We start from the raw sequence: 19,561 nt of genomic DNA, 5'->3' as shown, positions 1-19,561 counted from the left end.
TTGCATTATTTTTTATCCAGACTTTTCTAACCTGCTCGCTTGTTCAAGGTCAACGCTGGAGCTGAAATCAGTCAAACATTCTTTAAAGTTAATGGATAGCTGTCTTCACCTTACTCTTATAATCCTCTTAATGATAATCAAGTAGGATCCTGAAATGCTAAAACTACTAATATATAACTATAGAAATTATTGCCAGATCAATAATAAGTTTAATTGCGATTACATGTATTTATAGATTACCATCTCCTGTTGCTTTAAGAAGTAACTCCTGTTTTCAGTTGTTCAAGAGCACCTTGTCCAAAATGTTTGTGTTCATTCATGATGTTTTGCTGTTTACAGATGATCCAATCCATCATCCGAAATTGATTTGCTGGGGTGGCTTAATTTTTTTTTTTACAGCCAATTAATCTTATATTGAAGGATATAGAGGTGACATGACAGCAATGAATAATCTAAGTGGATTTGACAGCTGAGCTAAAGTGAAAAATTGCTGAAAGCTGTGAATAATGTACACTTCAATCAATGCACAAGGCTGAGCCTAGAAATTAAAAAGATATTATTTTAATGAAGATATGTACGTGTTTTTAATGCAAATTTATGAGAATTATACAAGAGTCGAATTGTAATTTAACTACTTCATTGGGGAGTTATCAAAGGTTTATTAAAAGGTTAAATTTTACATTTTTAGTAAACTGGAGAAAACTATCTACAGAGCCCTTTCATGAATAACCATGAGGACCAGGCTTTAGTTGTTTGTTTCAGTAAGATGCAAATCAAGGTGAAAAAAATAAAAGGTTTCCAGAAATAGGTGGGGCTTTCTTTATCTTTTTTTTTTTTTTTTTGCCTTTTTTTTAGAATGGAACAACACATTCTGTGCAGCATGTCAGAGAAGTCATCTGTCAATGGACGCTCTTTCAGTACATGACATGACAGCCCAATAACTGTTCGTCAAGCTGGACTACACATGGCAGGGATCTGCTTGTCAGTCACAATACAGGAACAGACAGAAAGGACAAGCTCTGCTGTACTACTGTAATCTGAGAGTCCAACTCTCGCTCTCTCAATGACAAGCATCTTAAAGTTTATTTGGTGTTAGAAAACTATCTGTTTTTGGTTTACTCCAACCAATGCGATGATAATAATTTCATATGATAGAAATGTAGCGACTATAGCTAAAAGACCAACCGTGTCCCTCATTAGTGGAGACCAAAATACATCTAAAAGGGGAATGACTATTGATCTCAGATTTGCCGTTTTAACAAAATACATTTAAACTGTTCAATTCAATGGTGTTATGTCAATGATATGCTAACCATTAATAAGGTAAAAGTAGAAGTAGCCATAGCAGTAATAATTCTATTCAATACATATTTGACATAATTGTTTTCTCTCTTTTCTGTGTGATATTCAGCTGAGCAGGGTTAAATTACAGTTACTTTAGATAGTGTACAATCAGCATCTGTTGGTTAATGAGTTTGCAGTGGCACTGGCAGGTCTGAGTTTATGGAAGGGAGACTAATTACTATACACTTCAAGGGGATTCATGTATATAAATCAAAGAAGCAGAGGCTGTGTGGGGGTTTAATGACAACTAAGGAGGCTATTTGCAAGCTAATTATAAGTGTTCAATACCTATAAGACATGCAAGTGAACTGTCATTCACAAACACACCTTAACTCTGCCGATATACAAGCTTTGGTTTTAATGAATATGCTCCAATATTGATGATACCGTTTAGATCGATGGTTTCCAATTTACCTGAGCAATGATTTAATGTTTTTCTTCTTGATTGTCTTTCTCTCTCCTGGTGTGTTTCTTTCCTGACAATCGTAAAGTATCATTAAGGGCCTTATCAATTCTTTCCACTCTGATTCCTGATAGATGGTTAATGGATTCAGACCCTGAGGTCCAGAAAGTAGAAATTCATGGAGCTATTTTGTATACTGTCATGTGTTATCAGAAGCAAAGCTGCATTCAGACTTGTATATTTATAAAAGGCCTGTTTGTTATTCACATGATGTTCATTTTTAATGTCAAATCCATTACAGGACGACATTTTAAAATATTTTTTACTCTTAATGTAATTGGTGTATACGTGAACAAGGAGTGTGATTTTTTCTTTTTCTTTTTTTGCAGGAACCTTGGAAAGTCTGGACTCAGAGTATCTTGCTTAGGACTTGGTGAGTAGACAGCTGTCTGCTTTGTCAGTCATGATTCATCAGTTATCGGAAACCTCTTAACAGGCTTAATAAATCTGTTCCTATGGCAGTATTTGTAGTGGTAGACAAGCTTTGCACAAGTCATTCAGTTTGAATAATTTCCCAACATCATAACACACAAATACAGACGCACTGATGTAAATAATATGGGTTACTTTTAGCTTATAAAAGAGTGGGACTGACTGTTGCCACAGTTGGTATTTTTCCAGCAGAGGTGTTCATAGTGTGTGCGTGAGTTAGTGTGTGCATGTGTATGTGTGTGTGTGTGTGTGTGTGTGTGCTTGCATCCATGTGGGTTGCCTATTAGAAACCTTTACTTCTCATAATAAGACTCAAAGCCACCTCCAACTTGGCTTCAATATTTAGTATAAGAGTGGGAAGAAGACCACACACACACACCTACATCCATGTGTTTGTGTGTGTGTGTGTGTGTGTGTGTGTACGTGTGTGCGTGTGTTCTTGGTTTTTGTCCACCAAAAATATTAGCCTCGTGTTCCCCTTCTCTATTATCAGGCGAGCTCCTGATTAAGGCATGCAGAGTGTTGGACTTCATGCCCCAGGTTCTCATAATAGCACCATCATCAACTGTCTCCAGGCTTGTGAGGTTATCAAGTTTACACACATTAAGCATTGCATTTCAACTTATACCAATGTAATCTAAACATGTTTCAATATGGAACGGTCACAGAACTGTTGAGTGGTTCATACCGGAAAAAATACAAAGGTTTTTTTTTTATGAGCTTTTTTGTCTTCAGTATTTGGTTTAACTGTTTTAGTTCTTCATCACACAATAAAACCAAACTGACATCATTCATACATTAAATATTTTTAACCAAGAGGGGACATCTGAACAACACCCTCAAAGGAAAGCAAACAGAATGTGATGATAGAAAACCAAAAGACTGACTGAACTTTGATGAAGGGTTATTGATCATTGAATCATATTGTATTGCAGTGTTGCAGGAAATCACTTTCTGTTCATCAGTCAAGCATAAATATTTTACAATTCCTGCTTCACATATTAACAGAATCCTTAAATTAAACATGATATATGTTGTTAATTTATACATTAAACCACAGTTAGTTTTTGAAGTTTGAAAGACAAACTGAATCATAACCAACTCAGCATTAAATTAAGATTAGTATGTCTTTTCCCATCACATTTCTGGTAAAAAAAGCTGTAGGGTTTTTTCTGCTAATGTTATTTGAAGATGTGATGTATCTTTTTGAGAGTTAACTCCACAACTCTGATGTCGTCCTGACCTGTTTGAAAAGAAAGCTGAATTTTGCTTAATGTCATGATTATAACCACTAAAGAAATGTTCAGCTAGAGACAAAGAAAGAAAAAAGTTGGTCAGTAGTTTTAAAAAATAGACCCAAGCTAAGAACTTTTGGTTTCACAGTCAGACCTGCAGGATTCTCGCGATTAGATAAAAGCCCTTCGTCACCCATCTCCCTGTTAAGATGAGACCCCGGAGGCATTTATCAATATGTAAACTAAAACCCAAAATCTAGTTCTTAAGTGAGCATTAGGCTTTGCCCCAAGGCACAGTAATCACTGTATGAATCTGTGCAAATGGGATTAGGTAGTACTGATGGGAAGCCTGATACGTTCCTCCCCCTGCAATCTATAATGAATGTGTGTGTAAAAGGGGGAAAGTGCTGTTAGCGGTTGTAAGACGACAGAAGCTCGTCATAGTCTGTTTATCATTCAAGCTTTTTGTACCAACTTTTCCATAGTTAGGCATAATCTCCATGCTGTAGAATGTATTTGTCGACCATCCTAATTTAATTTAAGCCACTTTTTGTCTCCTCAGTAACATCTGTATGGTTGCCTTGTCCAAGTCTGTCAAAGTTTTTCTTTTGAAAAAGTTTCCTCTGAAGAGCCCAACAGTGTGTAGCCAGATGTTCTTGTTTGAACATGAATGGTAAATGTGAAGTGCTTTTCTTGTCATCTGACTTCACAAAGCGCTTTTTACACTGCAGGTCACACCTACCCATCCAAACTACATTCACACACTGACGACAAAGGCTGCTATGTAAAGTGTCCATCAGTATTTCATAATTTTAAGCCAGAAGCTGGCTTTCTCTGCCTCTCTTCCTTGCTCCCTCAGTGCTTTGCGCAGTGCCCTGCTGACAAAGCCCTGGCGTCAGACATTTACATAACATTTATATAAATAAAAACATTGTTTATACTAGTTACTTCATTTCAACGGTTGAGCTTCAATTTGTTGGAATGAGAACGAAGAGTTTAAGTGAAAAAGAAGCAAATTTGATCAGCATTTAGGAATTTTGAAATGTTAACTGAAGTATTATCTAGAACAAATGTACAAAGTTATTCAACACAATGTGTGGCCTGCTGAGGTTAACTCCCTGCTGGAATCTTTTAATGTGGAAGAACTAATCAAAAACTCTCTGGGTGAGAGCAGAGAGCAGATCAGACGGTTGGCTTCAAATTTAAAACTCTTCCATTCAAATATAACTTCCCTCATTTTCAGTCATGCACATACAGTAAACTGAAACTGAGACTATTGCTTCATAAGATTAAGCAGCCCTCACACAAAAATGTGTTGTATTTTATAATTATATTACATTTCATCCAACTTTTGCCTCCCCCCTCTTCTTTTTGTGGGTTGACCTGATGCTTAGTCATTTGTCTTGTTGTGCCACCATAAAGCCATCTATCTAAAAGTAACTCAACTTTCCTGGTTTGGATGGTAGCTTACACTGAATTAGATGGTTTATCCGGCAAAGTAGAACTTTTTTTTACAGGATGTAATGTCTGTTTGAGAGGCTGTCTGAGTCTCAGGCCGGTAAGTGCTAGTGCCTTAGGTGGTTCATAGTAGACAGAGAAGAGAGAATCTCAAACTGGCTGAGCTGAACAGTGCAAAGAAAGTCGGCACCAGCTGCCTGCCACATGCTGTGCTCAGGGTGGACATGATGCTGGCAAGGGAGAGGGAGAAGACAGGAGGCAGGATGTTAAATGTTCAAAAATCAGTCTTGGTTTGCCAAAATAGATAACATTGCAGCGTGTGTTGCAATTGTCGATAATTCTTACAATTCTGCAATAATGTTGGAGAAAATTTCGTATTTAAAAAAACACACACACCTGATATATCTAGCTGACAAGACAGTTGACAGAAAAATGCATTAAAAAAAAACATACGATCATATTCATGAGTCAGTTTGTTTCCATGTGTCTGTGGTTGGGTGAACCACAGCCAGGAGGGGGAGGTAAGGTCACTGTCTGAATATTTAAAGAGCTTCTCTGCAACAGTATGATGAAGCCCCAAGAGAAATGTAGTTGTAACACCACTGGCCCGATTTCCATAATAGTTTATTCAGCTGAAGGAATATTTCTTTATACAAGAAAAGATACAGTTTGGAAACGTAACAAGGTTTGTTTTTATAACTAAACACAGGATTTAAACTGATTTATTTAAAACATTTTTTACAAAAGGCAACACGTGTAGTAACTAACTTACACAAACTACATCTTTGATCTGGCAAACGATATAAAGTATCATAGAGTTCTGAAATGTCACAATAAAATAATACATTCGCCTTCAATGGAATGGCTTGCTTACAGCCTTTTTGTGTCTCAAAAATGTGTTTCATTGTTTTTGGTGGCATGAATGGAGACATGCAGAGATGGCTTATGCTTTGTTTGTTTGTTTTTTACCTTGACCATATGCCAACTCTCAATGCTTGTGTATCATAGAAAACATTAGACTACTTGATACACAATGAGGTTGAAGAGCAAGCTCCATCCACCCACTGAAGCACATCAATACTGTAGCTGCTTGGTGATATCTGTGTGTGGCACATTTTTTCTTTAAATAATGCTCGTAAAACATGATGTGTACTACCGTTACAGCACAGCATTTCATCAGAGGGCCATTGGCTGAATCATGTTACCTCATTCAGCAGTAGATGTTGATTTAACAGATTATAACTTTAATGTTACAGCATTAACAATGCTAACTGACACTGTTAGAGTGCACTTAAGTAGAGCTAAACCCTGCCTTTCAGTTTAATTTATATTCAGAAGGCATATCATGCAAGTGTATTCAAATGGAATCTGTTTTTATGGTCCAAAGAACCATTCATTTATAATTTCTATATCAGTTTTCATATACTGATTTCAAAAAGCCATTAACTTTTGATGACTCTTCTGCACATTGCAATCTGTGCAAGAATACAAAATTAAAAGCTGCAGTAAAAGTCAACCACCAGATGCTTTATCTTTTAATATTAGTTTTAGACATTTTTAATTGTTTTCCAGTTATTCTAGTTGAGCATGAATTATCATTTCATTTCAGCCTACATTATTACTATCCAAGATTCTCAGTTTTGCTGCAATATTTTTTTTAATCCAGACTGAGTCTTTGAATTAGATGCATTTCCTGTGTGCTGCTGGAGGAAAGCAAATGAATAGGTAGTTGAATTAGTATTCTACACCCATCGAGACGGACTGCAGGACAGAGGGGGTGGTGATGAGATGTGAGGAGAAAACTGAAGAGGAAATATCCCACTCCTGACTTTGCGGTTTAGTTTGTGTCCTGACAGCCTCCATCTGTTTTCACTCTCTGTCTTTCTTTTTTTTAAATAAACTTTCTTACATCATCTTTATTCAATCTCCTCCCTAAATCCCAAGAAAAACACAGTGAAAGACATTTTAGTGATAACAAAACTTTAAACCAGAGAAATGATTATTTTAAGCGAATACTGTTTTGCTTAAGTCATGCATTCACTCTTCACTTTCTCTCAACCCACCAAAACCTCAACCCTGCCTTCTCACTCCCTCCCTGTGGATGTTGTTCTCCTGGGACCCAGCTGCTTGTTTGAGCAGCCTGTTACATGGTTTAAAAAGGTTGGATAGAGGTTGAATCTGAGCTCAGGCAAGATCATGAGGGCTTGACACACACACACACACACACACACACACACACACACACACACACACACACACACACACACACACACACACACACACACGTTTATATCATCTCCAGGTTTTACACTCAAAAATTCCATCTCTGGATATGACCATAATAGCCAAATTTAGAATGCCAACTCCATATCAGTTATTTCTGTTCAAGTAATATCACACATCGTTGCAACCAACTTGTTGAAAACGTTACATACTGTGTAATACGCTTCTGTCAACAAGAAATACTTCACCTGCTAATTGAAACTGAATTGATTTATTGAACAAAAAGCTGGGGCACGTAGAATGGAATAATAAGGGAATGATAAGTGAAGTGATTAGTAAAGTCATCATGACTCAGCACATGCAGAGTGCAGCTGCAGAGATTGAAGATTCTTCAATCACTGAACAAAGTTAACAGACACACTGACTGCAGGGAAGTCCATGTCCACCGTGCTGTCAAGAAGACACATGCTATCACCAGTCACGCTACAGTATAATTGGTTGCTAAAACCAGCTGCTTGTGTATTTGCACGTGTTTGCATGCACACACCTATTTTAATTGGATGAAAAAAAGTAGTGTATAAGTCTGGATCAGCGTTTTCTGAACCATCAGTAATTAATGTGAATCCTTCACTTTTTTTTCTTACAACCCAATACCTGCCACATGCAGTCCAGGTCCATTCCTTCTCTGTGGGTTCTTTCTGCATTGATGCAGCGCTACTGAGAGACGAATTTTTAAAATGTGTTTTTTCCCAGAAAACTCTGCAGTCCTGCAGTGTAGAAAAGATAGCAGGAGGACTGAGCGTTGGCTGTGTGTTGCCACTGTGGTACTTTTGCAGGAGAGACCAGCATATACTAGAGTCTAGTTCTCTCTTTCACTTTCTCTTTTATCATCACCCTTATTGCCGTATCTGTAGTTTTGGGGTTCTTTCTAATGCCATTACATATACTAGGTTTTCCAGCGAACCAAATGGACAACAAAAGCCACAAGAAACTTTATAATTGCTTTTGTATAGTTTACAACTAAAAAGTACCATGGCTGATGATCAGCCAAGGTGAAAAGGGGATGAAAAGCCAAACAGACCCATTGACAAGAAGATGTAAGATCTGGCTTAACAATCACATGACAGAAGTAAAACTATGATAACACAGCAAAATAAACAAACACACCAAAATAATTACAGTGCTCACAACGCAGCCACTGATGTGTCGGCCAAGGCTGGATGGAGAAGAAGAGATTTTATTTTCAGTTTTTTTAGACCATGCATCATACATCTTTTTTGAGAATGAAAAGGTAACGTAACATTGGTGCCGGCCTCAAAGCTATATTCTTTTTAAAGAAGGGATTTATTACAGCTATTTTAATTGTCCTTTTTTCAGTTGTATTTTTGACTATAAGTCACATTTTGATTGGCTTTCTTGTCTGACCAAAGCTGTACAAGCGTAACCAGCTCAGTACTGTGCTAAAATAATAAAAGTGAATCATCTGCTCACTGTGTAGGCAGACAAGCTGAAAAATCCTCAAAAAGTTAGGAGGTCAGTTAAACTGAGACACCAGAGAGAAATATTTCTTCTAAATGTGTGCCATATGTCACGCTGCACAGCACAGGATTCATGACTGAAGAGTCACGTTCATAAGAATCAAACAAAGCTTAAAGTTTGCCAAAGTGGAGCCTTGGGGAGTTTTTGTCATGTCTCTTTCGACCTCCTGGTAAGGTGTTTAGCATGCATAAAGTACACGAATATCACCAAAATAGGTAACTATAAAGGTAAGAACATATAATATAATGAAGAGATCATTTTGAACTGAGTCAAACGAGGACTTCTTGAAAACTTTGCACTAGTATGTAAGTTAGACAAAGTCTTCAGAATAACTCCCCTTATAACCAGAAATTCTCTACAAGGTTATCATATTGACTCGTGTGGCAAGCTTAATGGCAGCAGCTGCCAATACAAAAGAGCTATTTGTAGTTAGGGATTTTACTTCCATCCAAAAGAGAACTAATTTGAAGACAAAGAGCCATGGCCTTGACATTAGAGCTTTGCAGAGTGTTCATCCCATGCTAAACCTTTGGCTCACATATTAAGCTGTGGTTTTCTACAACTGGAAAACCTTTGATGTGAAACAATTACACCATGCTGGAAACAGCTTAAAGAGCTGATGGAAACAATACACACACACACACACACACACACACACACACACACACACAGATTTAACACACGTAATTTACACATACACAGTCATTTGTTCAAACTGTAGATTAAAAAAACAATAATGGACAAACACCATGCACATACTGTATAAGCGCAATCGTTAATATCTTAAATGTAGGTGCAGTTGAGATACCTTTTTGAGGTTTCTATGGTTACTGCTGCTAACGAAGTCCAAAAGCAACTACCCCATCCTGTGATTACCATTATTTGGACTAAACCCCTCTACTGAATACATTTTGCTTACAATTCTGCTGATGATGCATGTTGAGAACCACAGCTTTCTGCTCATTATTAAGTAAACATAATGTGTTTATGCACACAACCGATCCAATTTATCCTCAGGGTGTCATCTGTGAATTGAACCCAAAGGACTCCATGGTATCACAATGTGTGGAGTAATGAGCTTAATAGTATCACAATCCTGACAATTGAATTTAGCAGATGGGTAAGCGATGTTTCATTGTTTCTGTCTGCGAGGAACACCACTTGTATTATGACAGTCGAGCAGTGGAGGTCAACAGAGTCAGAGAAAAAATTGTCTGTTCATTTTGGTGTGAAACCGTGGGCACTGAAGCACAGAGTGAGAGAGACAGAGAGCAGACACTGCCTAGATGAAACAGAGAGAGAGAAAGCAGTCTCATGGTCCGAAAGGAAATAGCAGGTACTCTCCTCATCTCAATTCTTAATTAATTCTCATTGAATAGAGGTTCACAGGGTTCTTCTTCTTTTAGGTATTTGAGGGGCCTTACTTTTACATTTTCCCTTCTGATTTGGCTTGGCTTGAAGAACAGATGATTTATCAGGATTATCTTAATTCCATTAAAACCTTGACAAGACTTAAGTAATCCTAACATGACAAAAAAACAAAACAAAAAAAAACAAAGCAACTTTATTGAAAGGGGACCAGATGTCAGAGATTTGCACAACAAATTGCTATACATATACCTCTGATCTAGACCCCACACACACACCTTGCAATGCAATTTTGCATCTGAAATCATTTTTCTGAAAATAGCTCTAAAATGGTAATGGAAGCCATGAACCATCCGAGGTGGAAACAAAGTCTCGTGTGCAGGCCACTATTGTGTAATGGCAAATAATAAACTTAACCCGCCCTTTATATATATATATACATAATTATTTTTGTCAAACATCAACACCACCCAAGCAAAACCAATATGACAGTTGGACACACCAAACAAAACAGAACACATGAAATGAATAAAGATATCAGGTTCCCTTCAGTATACATAATTCCAACAAAACATTTTCAGTCCCAGTACATTTTAAACATCTGCCTATCTGCATGACATGCTGAGCTTGCCCTCAGCAAAGCTGGCTCCGCCGACACAAGACCCATCAGCCCCCTAGTCAATCCACCGCCAAGCCCTCAGAGGACCACCAACACCTGGCTACGTCCCAGGAGCCAAGTGTTCGTACCCTTCCACCTGGCATTGCTCTTGGCATTGCATCAGTTCCCACATTAATTGGAAGATCCATCATTTTGTTATTGGTTTCATCACTTACCATTGCAGTTTTTATTATATTGCTCAAATAAACTGACATGCTATTGGCAAAACAACAATAACAATTCATGGATGTCTCTTTTCTAGGACGATAATCCATTTTCAAAGCAATTCCCTTTTCTGAAAATGGTGATAAACAATGGAGCGACATTGTTCTTGGTCCTTTCTGCCAATTTTCAAACCCTCTAAAACACTGACAGCCTCAAATCTTGTCAGGCAGCCCAGATTTTCCTGCAACTCCCAGAAGACACTTAAACCTCTCAGTCTTTAAAGGTTTTCAGCAGACATGTGTATGATATAAAAAGGTGTTCTTTCCTCTCTCTCACTCCTGCTCTCACTCTCACTGTCTGGTAGAACAACCCTTTTAGATAGATAGCTGAATGTGGTTTGACATAATCAGAATGGGCAAGTGTTTTCTGACACAACAAAGCTACATGCATAATTCAAGAAGGGAACATGTTGATGATGTAGTGTCTCCTCTTAGCCTTTATTGTATTACTCCTCTGCAGAATTTGCAAGGCAACCCGGAGCATGTAGTTAGACACAACACGCATGCACATTCAACACACACAGACAAGCATTCAAGGAGAGGAAGTTACGACAGAAGGTGCTAGCAGGAAAGTATTGAGCTTGAGATTTATATTTTTCATACAGTAGGAATGTCACAACTTTCCTCATCTCAATCAGAGGTGTTAGTAGTGTTAACTCCAGGATGTCAATCAAACACAAAGACAGAGAAAGACACTGACAGAATGAACTGAAATGTTTACTAATGGTGACATGTTTCTCTCTTTGTTCCCTCAGGTACATGGGTGACATTTGGGGGACAGGTAACAGATGAGGTAGGAAACATTTTTCTACTTTATTTGTACTTGTTCATTCATTCTAAGAGGAGTAATTTTTCAGACAGATTTATTTTAGTTCTTCAATATTTATGATATAGGGATAACCACTGAACATGTTGCATACAAATATCTATCAAGCGCCGATGTCCAACAGTTTATTGGACCCTCCCAAATAAAAACATCTGACCCATAATTTATGCTACAGCTGATGAACAAATGACAATTTGTAAACTGTACACCAGAAACCTCATACCAAAAACAAGTATTGCTAAATTGAAATTAATGTGTGAGTTAAAGTCAAGAAGCCTGCAGGCCCAGAGTTCCATTCTTCTTTTGTGATTTCATGGCAAGTTATACATTTTTATTCAACCTAAATTAATCTATGTATTATAATTTTCATTACAAAAGGCTGACAGAGTCATTTAAAAATAGAAACACTTTCCAACACTACATGTGTTTCCTCTTACATTTTCTGCTGTGGGTCTGAGCGGCGATGTTTGAACCCCAACGCTGTTGGTGTGACAAACTGAGTGGTGTCAAAGTTAACCTTGAACTGACAGCTTGCTGACTGGTGAAGGGGGTATTTATTTAATAACTGATCTCAACAAGCCTTACACTTTTTAAAACCTTTGAGGTTAATACTGGTCAATCACATTATTCAGACAGTAGTATGCGCTTCCTCTGTTCTATATAAAATTATGTTATATAGAACAGAAGAAGCGCATACTAAGAATCAACGTCACATATTCTTGAATCACATTGATGAACTCCATGCTTTCAAATGGCTGGTAGGCATTGGCATTGGCCATCACTTATGTATACTGATAAAGTGACACTTAAGGAGAAGAGGACAGAGCTTTCCCCAGGGGACACAGGAGTGGGATGGTTACATAAAAGTATTATCTTTCTTTCTATGAGGCCATCATATCACCTGGAATGCTCAAAGTTTTGAAACGTGTTCCTCTACATTAGTCAAGAATGCAACAGGTCAATGTCACTGCTATAACTCAGTCCAATAAGCATTGGCACCAGAAGCTGACATTCTTACCAGATATCCTGTTTGGCTTACATTCAACCTGTTTAAAATACTCCATTGTTCCATGGCGATATTGTGAGCTCCCTGTAGACACAACAGCATAGATCATTGCCATTGTAAATTGTAAAAATTAAGTCATTTCTGCAGACAAAGGTCTCAGTCCACGTGCAAACTGATGTGATTCCACAACAGCTTCATTGCTACCACTATATGCAATGCTGTCGGCTTTAAATGTCCTCTACTGTCTTGAATGCCCCATGTTCAATGTCACTGTCATCAAAACATTCCCAAATGCATTACATGTCCCAAACAGAGTTCAGGGTCTGTGTCCTTATTAAGAAGCCACACGCTTTAGAAAAAACACCAACATAGTACTGCACAACTTTTAGTGATAACTGAAACCCCCTGAATCCTTTCAGATAAGGCATGTTTTGCAAAAAATAATTATATACATTTAAATAAACTGAAGTATCTGGACAGAAGTACACAAGCTGGTCGAGGTAAAAAAAATGACATGTAAGGAAATTGTTTTCTTCTCTGGGTGAAGATAAATGGTAAATGGACTTGTGTCGTGCTTCTCTAATCTCCTTACTTGTCACTTTTACTCTGCATATCACCTACCCATTCAAATACTGATGGTTGGGGTTTCTATGGTAAGTGACAATCAGAGGTGACTAATCCCATTCCGACACATCTAAATGTCACCATCAAAGCAATAGGAGCAATTTGGGGTTAAGTTTCTTGCCCCAGGACACATTGGACTTGTGGCTGCAGAAGCTGGGGATCAAACCTCAAGGGGGGGTGGATGTAGTTAGGCAGTGGAAGGAATACTTTGAGGATTTCCTCTGTCCCACCGGCAAGGCTTCCAGGAAGCAGAGGCTGAGTTCTCAGAGGTAGACTCGTCCATTACCCAAGCCGAAGTCACGGAGGTGGTTGGCAAGCTCCTCCATGGCAGGGGTGGATGAGATCCGCCCTGGGTATCTTAAGTCCCTGGATGTGCAGATCGGACGCCATAGTCCTCGACCGGAAAAGGGTGGCTTGCTCTCTCTGGGTGGCTGAAGAGCCCTTGCCCAAAGTGGAGGAGTTCAAGTATCTCTGGGTCCTTTTTACAAGTGGGGGGAGGATGGAGCATGAGATTGACAGGCGAATCGGTGCAGCTTCTGCAGTCTTGCGGTTGCGGTTGCTGTATCGGTCCGTCGTGGTGAAGAAGGAGCTAAGCTGTAAGGCTCTGGAGAGGCTCTGTCTCTCGGCTCGCCTGGGAATGCCTCAGTGTCCCACCAGTAGAGCTGGAGAAAGTGTCTGGGACGAGGGAGGTTTGGGCGTCTCTGCTTAGACTGCTGCCCCCGCAACCCGGCCCCGGATAAGCAGTGAAAATGACTGTGTGGATGGATGGATACCCCCCCCCCCCCGCAAATCAGAACTTCTCCTTTAACATGCACAATGTAATGGATTTGCTCCATTATAAGCTTGCTGCACATGGTTTTAAACTAATAAGCCAAATGTGATAAAATAACTCATCAAAGGGCCAGTAAGTTTGTTTTTTAAGCAGCAGTCTTGTCTGGTCAGTAGCACATTCCCAGACAAAGAGCTCACAAAAGTGATGGTAGGATGCAAGTTAACATTGCTTACTCATTCAAAAAGGCCAATAGGGGATCCATAAATCATAAAGTGAAATTGAAGAAAGAGTCTCTTGTAGATGTTCGCTTTGATGCAGGAAGTACAGAGGGGAGAATGCAGCAGAGCCATAAAATCATCTAAAGACTGTGTGGGTAGCGTGTGGGAGGCTACCACAGCCTTGATTCTGGGGTTGAGAGAGAGACAAATGTTTTTTGTCATTATGTCTGTTCTATGTATGGCTAATCCTGGTCTGAGGCACCTTTTGTGCTCCAGGAAAAAAACATGCCTCAGGCTTATCCATTCCTGTACTTCTGCAACTTTATAATGACTCAGTGTTTTTTTGGTGGTGAAGGTGCATATGTCTAAGTTTGTGTATAATAGACTGTATTAGCAAGTTTGAAGTCCACTTTCAGTTCATCCACAATTACCAAATATCTGTGTAAGCAGTGATGATTCTTTATCAAAACATCAATCCAACTTGGGAATGTCCCAGTTAGGCCTCCATGAGAGTGACTGACATTTCGTGTCTTAGAAGACTCACTGCGAATAACAAATCACAAAAAATGACTTTACCTCTGCTGTCTGCCACCACTGAAACAGCAATAATACACAATTACACACACACACCCTCCTATATACTGCACATATGACAGACAGACAGACAGACAGATTTCATGCACAAATGTATACATACACACCAGTGTGTCCTTGCACATTCACAAACCAATTCAACTCCATGGGGAAATTGAGGTAAATTCACTTAAATCCCCTTGTAATAAAACTCATCACAGGACAATTGCATCACGGCCTGATGATTTATGGTCACTGTGTATGAAAAAAACACAGAGAAATACCAGAGCATATGCTTCACACTTTTATATAAAGCATGACCACTTATTAACTAAAGAGGAATGAGTTGACACTACCGTACATCATGAAGCCTGATGATTTGTCATGGATGATTACACTGTGATCCCACTTCCTGAATAAAATCTGTACTCCAACAGACTCAAAGTACAAGCACACACAAGCATACATAGTCTGTATGAGTGTGTGGGTTCAAGCAGATAATGTGAGTGCTCTGCTGCAGCATACTCACACAGGACATTCTGCAGCATATACAGTATCCAACAGATCCTTTGCAACAGGGCACTGTTTTGAAGCATTTTGTGCTTGGCTGACTGCTGCAGTGATGCTCATACAGTGTTTCATAAGACCGAAATCTACTGCAGCATCCACCTGAGGGTTAAGTTGTGCTTGATCAGAGGCAGTTAGAATTGTAATCAAAGGTCTTGAGTGTTGTATTCAATTGTTGACATGAAAACTGTCAAAAAAGTTGTGTTTTAAAGTTTTTTTTTAGTTCTGCGACCCTGTTTTGGTTTTTGTATTTCTTGTATTGAAATAACTACTCCTTCGATTTTGTCTTTTTACATTAATTATTATACTCTGAACCAGGTCTCTGGCTTACAATTTTTTACAATTGCTATGAATATTCTTTTAATATTTTTAACAATTATCCTAAACTCTTATCCCCCCTACTTTGAGTATCCCAACGCAGTTAGCAAAACATCCACCTGTATTGGCTATACGGTGAACACATTTCTTTTATTTTTCCATTGCCACTGAGAACAAGCTGATTGAAGTTTTGCAAATAGATAGATCACAGCCTATTCCCATCGAGGAAACACACTCAGGTGTATACAGTGAAAAATGACCTCTTTGGTCTAATTTTGTGTGGAAAAGGAACAATAACGGATTTTTCGAGAATCCAATAGGTAGGATATTGCAAGGGCTTCTCTTACTGCAAAGTGTAAATAAGTTTATAATGTATTACAGTAACTGTATGCCTTTGGTCTCTAATATGAAATTGTAGTTTGTCTCTCTAAGGATTCAAAGTCTACTTCCCTCAGCGGGCAAAGGAAAGCTCCTAATTCAAGGAACTTTTCATGGTCAACATGATGATTACTGAGAATGACATAAAGCCATTAGTGCAGCAATTCTGTCTCTGTATTCTTTTTTCATTCTATAAAGCTGATGGGTCATTCTTTTTTTGTAATGAATTCCTGCAGCAAAAGAAACAAAATACATGCATTGACTAAACCCAACAAAATAAAAATGGAGAGGCTTCAAAAGAAACTGCAGTGCAAAACACAATCTACGATGAAGTCAATACACTGTCTAATGTATAAGGGCAGACCTGACAACTAATAATTCAGTTTTTGTAATTCCATCTGATGTTAGTGTTTTCAGGAGATTGTACAATGATTGACTAAAGGTTCCTGTTGTAAGAGAACATGTGTTAGTGTCTTGGTGGACATAGTGTATTGTTTTTTTGTATTTTGGAAAATTAGTGCTGGAGTTTGGTTTTCAATTTGTTATTTTGAGCAAGAATGAACTGTTTTGCCAATTGTGTGTTTTAGGTTCTTAATACGCCGTTTAGAGTTTAGGAAAGTTGTTAAAAGTTTTTAAAACCTTTTCAACAGTTGTAGAAAACTATATATCTTGGTCATATATGAAGCTCCACTTCTTTGAAGATTTTGGCAAACCTTAGACACTTTGTGAATATCTAATACATTGATATTGCAGTTCCTCAGATACTGCAATTTTACAGCCAAAGTAACAGATAGATACATACAAATTCTGCATACTGACCTTTCTTTCTTTCCTTGTCATTGTTTGTTTGTATGTGTGTGTGTGTCTTTGTGCATCTGTGTGTGTGTTTGTATTGTATTTCCTGACATTGTGCCAGGTTGCAGAGCAGCTAATGACCATCGCCTATGAGAGTGGAGTCAACCTGTTTGACACAGCTGAGGTCTATGCAGGCGGCAGGTGGGTGTCATACGAACCTCTTAGATCATTTGCAGTTCAGTTCAGCTCAATAACCTGGTCATGTTACAGTGCGATCCAGTGCAAACATCTGCTCCCCTATATAAGCCTTTGTTATCATCCATCTTTGGTGGGCTGGTTTTGTACTGAAAGTCCAATTTGTTACTTTGTTTGTAAAATACAGTAATCAACCACCAGCATGTCTGAAGTGCCATGCACTTAATGTTTATTCATGCTCTTACAAAAGGTTTCCACTCATGTTACAATGGACAGTTTAAATGAAGCAATAGGGCAACACTATACTGCTGTTAATGCTGTGAGGCAGCTTGTAATTATTGCTCTTTATGTAAACTATGAACATTCATGCAGAATTTGGAGTCATATTTTTATATTTGTTTGATTTTTGTTGTAAAAAGGCACACAGTTGTGATGCAATCAGCAGAATCATACCTCAATTAACACTTCTAAGCCTGTCTATGCTAGATACGCTTCAGGCAATTGAGATGATAGTCATAATATCTCAGAAAACAAAAAATAATAGGTTAAGTCACAATAGACCAACAATAGCTTAAAAAAACTGCCCAGTGGTTTTGGTCTTTGCGCAATTTCAAAATGTGTCCACCTTTTCTATGAACAGGGTTCAGTTTACTGAAAATTATTTTATGAAGTTGATATTGTGAATTGATTGTTTATGAAGTTAAACTGCAAGTTTATAATGGCAGCTTATTTAATTTGCCTTGCAGGGCGGAAGTCATTATAGGAAACATCATTAAGAAGAAATGCTGGAGGTAATGGTGACATAAATGGATCTGATTGCTTCATCACTTTTGTGTGAGAGAGAGAAAGATGGAGGTAGATGTGTGTAAATGGCAGAAACAGTGTGTGTGTGTGTGTGTGTGTGTGTGTGTGTGTGTGTGTGTGTGTGTGAGGCATTTATGAAGGAAAGATAATGATATGGGAATGAGAGGTATTTTTCCTGTGCAATCCTGTGCAATGTGTCTGTGTTCTGATGATGGGAAATATATCTATCTACACACACACACACACACACACACACACACACACACACACACACACACACACACATACATACATACATACATACATACATACATACATACATACATACATACGGTACATACGGTACATACAGTACATACATACATACATACATACATACATACATACATACGGTACATACAGTACATACATACATACATACATACATACATACATACATACATACATACAGTACATACATACATACATACATACATACATACATACATACATACATACATACATACATACATACATACATACATACATACATACATTTAAGATTAGGACCATTAAATATCAAAATGGAAAAACTAGACCTCCCAGCCCCATTACCCATTTCCCATTTCCCATTACAATGATTTTATCAGTTGACCACCTAACCCACGGTGACATGGGCCAGGGCCATTTTTCAGCTCAATCATAACACAGAGTATATAGTTCACAGTCTAACGTAAGTGTCATCTGAGCTACATTACACTAGGAATCTGAATGAGGCTGATGAAGTAAAGACACAGAACTTAACATTTCAGCCTCAGAGTATTTAACTTTAAAAACATTTGAATTACAACGAAAGAACAGAAGAGGTTATTCCTTAATTATCTCTTTCACAATATAGTTCAGAATTTGTTGGTGATAATTATGAGTAAAACATAAAACGCTCAATGCTGCTTGTGTTTGAATATTGTTGAGTCAACGTGAAGTTCTTCAGTTGTCACGTACTCATTAAATATCAATATATCACATGTGACTCAAGCCTACAGATGCTTGTCATTGTTAAAGGAGCTTTTATTCCTTCCTCAAAAGTAAAAGAAAAATCATGCAAGGTTGTATCACTCAGTAGTCTGAAGATTAAATACTGGATGACATTCACTCACATTAAAGTGCTTTGACCTGAGTACAAGAAAGAAAAATTTTGGTTTTAGCCGAACAACTAAGAGCAGGATCCTGACTACTGAGGAGAAACTCATGATGGAAACTAGACTTTGGAGAAATGAAAGCTCTGATTGATCTGCAGAGATTTCTTAACAACATACACTGAGCAACTATGGCGTATTATGTATCACTCAGTCTGCCGCATCTTTCTTCCAACTCTCTCTTTTCTCTGCACTTTCTCAGACGATCCAGCTTGGTCATTACAACTAAACTCTTTTGGGGAGGAAAGTAAGTATAAGAAACCATGTTACTGTCATTTTCATGCCTTGTGGCAACATGCAAAGTGTTTGTTCAGCTTTGTTTGTAGGTGAAGTCTGCTGTCAGTGGAGAGAGTGTTTGTTTTATTT

The 19,561-nt window shown here is 38.2% G+C and overlaps 1 protein-coding gene across 2 annotated transcripts in view; it reads left to right on the top strand.

The window, feature by feature from the left end:
- Positions 1-19,561, top strand: part of kcnab1a (potassium voltage-gated channel subfamily A regulatory beta subunit 1a) — a gene marked incomplete at its 5' end in the record, with an annotated part of 89,353 nt that overhangs the window by 57,839 nt on the left and 11,953 nt on the right. For both annotated transcript variants that reach the window (XM_079354666.1, XM_079354667.1), the window contains 5 exons: positions 2,137-2,180; positions 11,700-11,737; positions 17,143-17,222; positions 17,963-18,007; positions 19,398-19,442. In XM_079354666.1, the coding sequence (XP_079210792.1) occupies positions 2,137-2,180; positions 11,700-11,737; positions 17,143-17,222; positions 17,963-18,007; positions 19,398-19,442 (252 nt within the window). The remainder of the gene's footprint in view (positions 1-2,136; positions 2,181-11,699; positions 11,738-17,142; positions 17,223-17,962; positions 18,008-19,397; positions 19,443-19,561) is intronic.

The sequence above is a fragment of the Symphodus melops genome (assembly GCF_947650265.1).
Source record: "Symphodus melops genome assembly, chromosome: 10".
NCBI classification, from domain to species: Eukaryota; Metazoa; Chordata; class Actinopteri; order Labriformes; family Labridae; genus Symphodus; species Symphodus melops.
The sequence above is the reverse complement of the archived record's forward strand: the minus strand, read 5'-3'. Positions and strand labels throughout refer to the sequence as shown.